Source organism: Semicossyphus pulcher, unplaced genomic scaffold (assembly GCF_022749685.1).
Source record: "Semicossyphus pulcher isolate SPU_LCO1_2020_fin unplaced genomic scaffold, fSemPul1.0.p SCAF_28, whole genome shotgun sequence".
Lineage (NCBI taxonomy): Eukaryota > Metazoa > Chordata > Actinopteri > Labriformes > Labridae > Semicossyphus > Semicossyphus pulcher.
The window spans coordinates 7,245,147-7,253,049 of NW_027211702.1; the positions used below are offsets into that span (position 1 = coordinate 7,245,147).

General features: G+C 39.9%; 1 protein-coding gene across 1 annotated transcript; it reads left to right on the plus strand.

Annotated features, from left to right (window-relative positions):
• Nucleotides 1-2,730: 2,730 nt before the first annotated feature.
• On the plus strand, nt 2,731-7,563 carry LOC138605057 (serine/threonine-protein phosphatase 6 catalytic subunit-like). The gene is made up of 7 exons (XM_069677133.1): nt 2,731-2,891; nt 4,402-4,497; nt 4,937-5,002; nt 5,515-5,656; nt 5,756-5,835; nt 6,241-6,450; nt 6,530-7,563. Exons 1-7 carry the CDS (start codon nt 2,817-2,819, stop codon nt 6,776-6,778), a joined length of 918 nt encoding a protein of 305 aa, XP_069533234.1. The 5' UTR covers nt 2,731-2,816; the 3' UTR covers nt 6,779-7,563.
• The last annotated feature ends 340 nt before the right edge of the window (nt 7,564-7,903 follow it).

Here is a 7,903-nt window from a genome sequence, read left to right on the forward strand (position 1 = left end):
ATATATATATTATTATTGAGGATATAATATTAAAGAAGTCAAAACATATGATCAAACAGGTTAATGTGGTGGCACTTTCTGATGACGAGACCAATAAAGATCTTTTGATGTCATTTAATTGAAGAATATTAAAAGGTGAGTAAAAGCAGTTAACACCTGGAGCTGGGTCAGACCAGGACTACACAGAACGCAGCTGTCGAGCTGACTGACACAGACTCAAGGTTCACAGAGTGTGTTATACATTACAGAAAGAACTCCTCTCACAGACACAGTAAGGTGTTATTGTTTGTGACTTTAGCTGAAGCGCCTGACTATCTAGAGTTGACCCTTGGCCCTGGAGCTCTCAGCCCAGACAAGGCCACCAACTATCTCTCTCTAAGAAGGAGCAACAGTACATCATGCAGACCCTGGAGAGGAGCAGACAATACATATCCTTAAAATAAACCTTAGCTGATTATGTCATGATTATTAACTCCATGATATTAAAGATATTTAAAAACATGATCAAACAGGTTAACACAAACATTTCCTTCACAGGCTCCAAAAGTGAACCTGAAGATCTGGTTTAATTTACGAAACTAATGTTGAAGTTGAATGGCAGCACACACACACACACACACACACACACACACAGAGACCCTGTCTTTCCCTTAACTCTCCTGTCCTCGTGTTGTACCCTTCTATGATGTTTTAAATGATATTATTGGGGGACTTAATCATATTCACGCCTGGAATCGCCTCCAACATGCAAATGTTCCACGAAAACAAGTTTACTACAAACACATTTCTGCAAAGACATCGCTGCTGCATCCTGAGATTCATCCAGGAGTTTCTCCGGCGCTGGTAAAGCACATGTGGATCTCCATGTGATCATGCAAGACAAGAAGAAGTTAAACACAGAAGAAAAAAACCCTCAGTGCTCTTTTTTCACAATGTGTTGTTACAGTTTGCTCTAAAAAGAAAACAAAGGAACCGCTCAGGTCATTCACTATTTTCAAGGGGCGTTATCATTGGACACAGACCAAAGTGTCATCAACGCTACGACCAATCAGAGTAACCGAACCTGAGGCAGCAGTAGACTACGTCTAAGACTGAACTTCCACAACCAGTTTCCATGGCTTTTAGTTCAGCTTAATGACCAGGTGTGTGCTGTGACATGATTTAGTAGCAACACTTAACATTTGTATGTCACTTAAACTAGCTTCCAGTTTGCTTCACACTGACGTGATAACAGATTCAGAACTATCCAAATCAGCGACAGCCAACATGGTTGTTTATAAAAATCCCTCACAGGTGAAGACTCGCCCCTAATTAGTTAAATGGTTGTGATTGGCCTGACCTGAATCAGGCTGGATGGAAATCAGGAGAGGGACCAGACGTGTCTGCAGTAGCAAATAAAACACGAGCTCACAGGATGGTCTGATTCCCCGGCCAGTCAGCCCTTAGACGGAAACTTTGTAATGACAGGTGGGCGTGTCGGCTACTGCAAACTTTCCCAAGTAAGAATAATAATTCCATAAATGACTCACACATTAATCTGGTCAAACAAGGAGTGAGGTTAAACCAGGCAGCAACACATATCAGCTGTGTGATTCTTCTCCTCAGGTTAACCGCAGCTTGTGTGGAACAACTGATCCTCTGTCTGCTGTGATGTTTCCTCCTCTGATAAGTAAAGCTAGTAAACTCAGACCAGCTGCTGTCTGGAGGGGAGCACAGAGCAGGCTCATTGTGTGAGAATGACAGGAGGGGGATGATAGCAGGAACAGTTTATCATGAATTGCTACATGCCCTGACAGCTGAATGTCTGAACTTGGAAACTCCTCACATAGAGTCTGAACTCTGAACACTGTCTAATACCTGGGAGGTGTTAGAGCCCGAAGACAGGTTAGGTTCAGTAAGCAACAACTACAACAGAGCTTTAAAATGTACCGACACAGGAGTCAGGTTAGACAGTTGGTAGTGAAGTAGGATGACAATGGAGGACAATGCAAAGTACGACGTGTATTTAACAATAAATAAAAGTTTGTAGAATTATTTGGAATATGACCCCTTACTTAAAGTTGCTGCAGAGCAAATGTTTTACAGATGGGTCCTGTTTTGTTCTTGTGTATTCACTGAAGACGCACATGCACATGCACATGCATGCTAGTGACATGATGCACATTCCTATTAATGAATTCACACAATTCACCTATTTCAATTCATTTCGAAGTCTTAATTGGTCAGAAAGTTGCAGAAGCATTTTGCCAATCTATTACATTCCGAAATGATCAAATATCTGGACTTGAACTTATAAAATCCCCCCAAAAAAGATGATCACCTGACACCCCCTAATTATTAAAAACTAGATCCGTAAAAATTAAGTCTCAAAACAACAAAATTTGTATTTAAAAAAATTAAACACAGTTCCATTACAACGTTACTGTTGTAGAAAAGACACTTTTGTATCAGCAGGGGGCGCTAATCTTTTGCTCTGCATACCGACCATCATAATGGAGCGTCTGTCACTGTAGTTTTACCTTCGAAATAAAGTTTTTAAAGCCCATTAATGCTATTTTCACATAATTTTCCAAACTTAGAAATTTTCTTAAAATACATCATATATTCCTTTCACATAACTTGCTTTATTTTTATTTTTGGGTCTCTAAGTACCGTCAGTCAGTTTCCTCAGTTTTATTTTGTAGGATCATACCGGATGTGATTGTTGAGTTTCACTAACTAGAAAATGAAGCGGTGAAGAAGAAAAAGGAAGAAGCAGGCACTTGCTAGCTGGCTAACTACTTTAGCAACCTTCCTCTATCTTTAGTGTTTTGATAATGGCGCCTTTAGATCTCGATAAGTACGTTGAAATAGCAAGACACTGCAAATACCTACCGGAAAATGATCTGAAGGTGAGTATCTGAAGTAAAGCTAAGGTTACGGCTAAGGGTTGTTAACGTCGGGGGAAGCTAACGGTGTGACTTATCGAAGTTTGTTCAACAATCGTGTCTAACAACTTATTAGCTAATGTTAGTAATTATTATACTAAGTAAACACAACCGGTACTTGTATGTCAAAAACAACAAGAGTCAAAACTCAAATCCAAATCTCAGTGTGGATACGAACGACAACGAGGAAGCTTTGATGCTAAATGCTAATAGTCAGCTAACAGCTATATGTCACGAATAGTAAACAGCAACGTTAGCCTTTCGTTAGCAAGTTTCACCAGCGGTCTGTATCAATACCGTTACCCCCTTCAGCTGTATACATCCTTATTTTTATGTGATGTTAAGCTTTTAAATATCAGTTTAGGATCAACTAAACTTTAAACTAGAATCGGTTTCAAAAAAGTCTCTGAGCTAAATCTGTTAGTTATCCTTCTCTGCTAACATCTTATTAAGCTCTCAACGAGCAGCGATATTTAGGTTAACATTCCTGTGCCCTTTTTATCTGCTATACTCACTCAGACCATCACTATTATAGCAAATGTTTATGGGCGTCATATAACTGCAATGCCTGTTCTTAGCAAGGAAAGCAGTACTGTAAATAAATCACTAGTCAACATGTTTTGTTGTGAGCCTGCTTCCTGTTTTTGACCCTACTTGGCCCCTGAACCACTGTAAGACTCGCACAGTCACTGAATGCTTCTCGGGGTGAATAAATAATCAAGTATTATAAAAATTGCAATATTCAAATCACAGTAGCTGCAGTTTGATAAAGGTACATGTATCACAAACAGCATTATCATAGAGTACTGTAGTGCTGCAGAAACGCCCTGAACTACAAATGTTGTCCTCCAGCTCTAAGAAAACATGTTTGTAGGTGCAGAACACAACAACGTCACGTCATAATGATATTAATAGTTTTTGCAGTGAAGATAAATGATTGTTATCATTCTTACTGATTGTGAATCATAACAAACACAGTCATCAAATCTGTCAAAATCATGAAAATATATACCATATTATACCAACATATTTACCAATATTTACCATTTCCTGCGGCCCTTGAGGTAACTTAGCTTGAGCTGCAATGTTTAATCGATTTGTCAATCATAATGAATATTTAACTATTTTGATTATTTATTAATAATTTCAGCCATTTTTAAGCAAAGATTGTCAAACATTTGTGGGTTTCAGCTTCTTAAATATGAGGATCTGCAGCTTTTCTTTAATGGATGCAAGATAATAACAGCAAGTTAGTCAGTTTTCCTGAACGCTGCTCTGTTACTTAAAGACACACAAATGAATATAAACATAAAAATAAACCTCCCTGTCCTCAGATTATCTTCACCCAGTATAATTACTGTTTCTTCTTCTCTTTTCATTTCATGGCGTTGACCAGTAAGCTTGCTGTGCTCTGTTTGTATTGTAACAGGACGACTGCAACCACTAACTGTTTTATCATCTTCATCTTTTTCAGAGACTGTGTGATTATGTTTGTGATTTACTGCTGGAGGAATCAAATGTTCAGCCGGTCTCGACTCCAGTTACTGTTTGTGGAGATATTCATGGTCAGGTAGGACTAACTGATTCACTCCTCCATCAGCTGTGAGACGTAGTTTCTCCTTTTAAAATGGCCCTCCAGCCCAGAGACTGAGATTACGGATACATTGTGATTTTATATGATTTCTTTTTATTGTTTCTTAAATTGAAAACTGTGCGTATTAAATTACTGGCTGTCTCTAGTCTGAGTGTTTGTTGTCATAATCGGCGTGCACAGTATGAGTGAGTAAAGAAAGAGATAAGTGGCCCCAGTCAGCCAGCCTGAGCAAACATGTTACCAACAGTGGCTCAATTTTTATGAATGTTTTACATCATGTATACACAGCGATGAATCCATGTAGAACGTACAATGTGTGTGTTAAATGTTTGCTAAGACTGTGAACAATTAATGTGTGTACTTAATGTTTTCTTTAATTAAGAGTCAATAATTTCTCTTTAATGTTCCCGTCTAGTTTTATGATCTTTGTGAGCTCTTCAGAACTGGAGGCCAGGTCCCAGACACAAACTACATTTTCATGGTAAGTGACAGTTTTCTTGTTTATCTGAAGCATTTTTATCTGGAGGTCCCACATTAACACTGTGAAGAAGGAACTTTAAATGCAGGCTTTGCTTTTTTATATGACTGGGGCAGCATTATGTCAGCGTTGTTATGTCTAAGGTGTGATTTTAGAAAGCATGCTCACGTCCCGGAAGGAAAAGAGACGTGAACATCGTAACGCAACAGCATCAGTTTGTAGTGTGATGATAATGTACACGTCAGACCGAGACAATGTACATGTCTAAGCTATATAAAATGTCCCTCTCCTCCCAAGTGATACGGCAGTTTTTCCTCATACTCTGCTCGGAGGTGAAGGAGATCCTGGACCTTGCTGTCTCCCCAGTTTACTGACATTTGCTTTGCTGCAGGTTAACTGAGTGAGCTGTAAACTGCTTGTTGTTCGCACACAGCTTATCAACATCACCAGCTGAGCTGTGTTTTGAATTGATATTTAAGTTTAATTGAATGTTTTGTCTTCTTTCCCTCCTGTAGGGCGACTTTGTAGACAGAGGATATTATAGCTTGGAGACTTTTACACACCTGCTGGCTTTAAAAGCAAAGTGGCCGGATCGTATCACACTTCTACGTGGAAACCACGAGAGCAGACAGATAACGCAAGTGTACGGCTTTTATGGTAGGAACTTGTTCTTTACTGTCACTCTTAATGTATGCAGATGTTTTCTGTTTCACGTGCTGATAAAACCTCGACATTGTTTGTTCTGCTTCTTTTCAGATGAGTGCCAAACAAAATATGGAAACGCGAATGCCTGGCGGTATTGCACCAAAGTGTTTGACATGCTGACCGTGGCAGCTGTAAGTTCATTCATGTTTCTTTCACATTAGTTACATGATAACATGTGCGTGCTGGATATGTTTGTAGTATGTGGATCTTTGCTCAGATGTAGGATGCATAAACATGAATGTTTCACACCCAAGGCAACCACTTTCTGATACATGCAAGAGCTGTGCACTCCGTCTCCTGCACCAAACCGAAGACAAAGTTATGACCAGCTGAGGAAATACGTCAAACATCAGCTGTATGAGATGACAATACTGTGTACTGAGTTCTTCTGACCCCTAGTGCTCAAGAATGTTTAATGCCACTTTAGGATAAATTCAGGGATTTTGCCATTAATCAGTCTGACCAATCCCTGAACTCACGTCACATTAAATGTGATATTTCACCTGTTTTTGACACATTTAAATCTCTGATTCCAGTTGATAGATGAGCAGGTGCTGTGTGTTCACGGCGGTCTCTCACCTGACATCAAGACTCTGGACCAGATCCGCACCATCGAACGCAACCAGGAGATTCCCCACAAGGGGGCGTTCTGTGATCTGGTGTGGTCGGATCCCGAGGATGTGGACACCTGGGCCATCAGCCCCCGAGGTGCAGGCTGGCTGTTTGGCTCCAAGGTTACGAACGAGGTGCGTGAACATTTGAAGCTCGCACCCTTTGACTCTGTAGGATTAGTTTTATGAAAGTAACGCTCATATTTTGTTTCAGTTTGTTCACATCAACAACCTGAAGCTCATCTGCCGCGCTCACCAGCTGGTCCACGAAGGCTACAAGTTCATGTTTGATGAGAAGCTGGTGACCGTGTGGTCGGCGCCAAACTACTGCTACCGCTGCGGGAACATCGCCTCCATCATGGTCTTCAAGGACGTCAACAGACGAGAGCCCAAACTGTTCCGGGCCGTCCCCGACTCAGAGCGCGTCATACCTCCAAGAACAACCACCCCGTACTTCCTGTAATGAGAGAAAGCCTTCTCTCTGCTCTCTGGCTGCTGGAGACCTCAGATTTATTTATATGCAACATATTTTAATAAATTGATGGGAGTGACATCTCTTTAGGGTCTCCAGCGTCTTTGGTGACAATGGTTTCTTCCAACACTTAGAAAGGCAAAAACGTCCTCTTATAGTCCCAATCAGAATATAATACTTAAAATTGTGTTCATATTTTATCAGAAGTGAAATGTAAAATGGCTTAAATTTGATGTTATGTATCCCCGTGAAGCAACTCCAACATTTAAACTGGTGGTTTCTGGCAATAATACTCATTTAGAAAGTGATATATATTTTTCTTTAAGTTTTTCTGACGCAGTTCGAGCTCATGGTTGCCTTTGAAAGTTTTCTCCTCTTAGGATGATCGTTCTAATAAAGGAAATAAACTGTTGTAATAATTGCTCCTGTGAAAACAGCTGCTGAGCCATCCCACAGACTTCTGCCTTACCTGCTGGTTTTATTTCATTTTAAAATTTTCTTTTAATTTATTGTTTTTAAAAAGTGTCCTGCAGACACGATGTATTTTTATGACCATCATCCACAAGTGTCCGTCTTCAGCTGGGTTTCATTTACGGATCTGATGTTGTGATGAATTGTTGCTGCAGCGGTTGCTTTTTATAAGCAACATCATTTAAATCCACAGACGCAGTTTTCCAGTGCAAGTGCATCTTCTCGTTTAGCTCAGTAGTTGTATTTGTAGCAGAGAATGATGTCGTTCCTCTGTTTTGTAATTTCAATAAAACATTATTCCTTAAGTCTCTGTGAGTGGTACAAATGGATTTTTACAATGAAGACTTGATTATTGTAAAATGGTCCAGATGTTCGTGCAATGGGCAGACTCATAGGAAGGGTGGTGTTGCCTTTCCCGCCTGCACGGATCAGATTTTTTGTCTGAATATGAAAAATAATATAATAATAATATTGTTTCTTTTACTCCCTTTTTTTTACAAATATTCAGAGCATATATAAAGCTTGAACTCCGTCATCCCCCTGACTCTGCGCCCCTTAATGTAAGGTACAGTAGAACTGCACCAGTAAAATGTTGCTGTTTTACCCCTTATATTCTTTTCAGTAATTATTGTGCTTGTTGCGAGA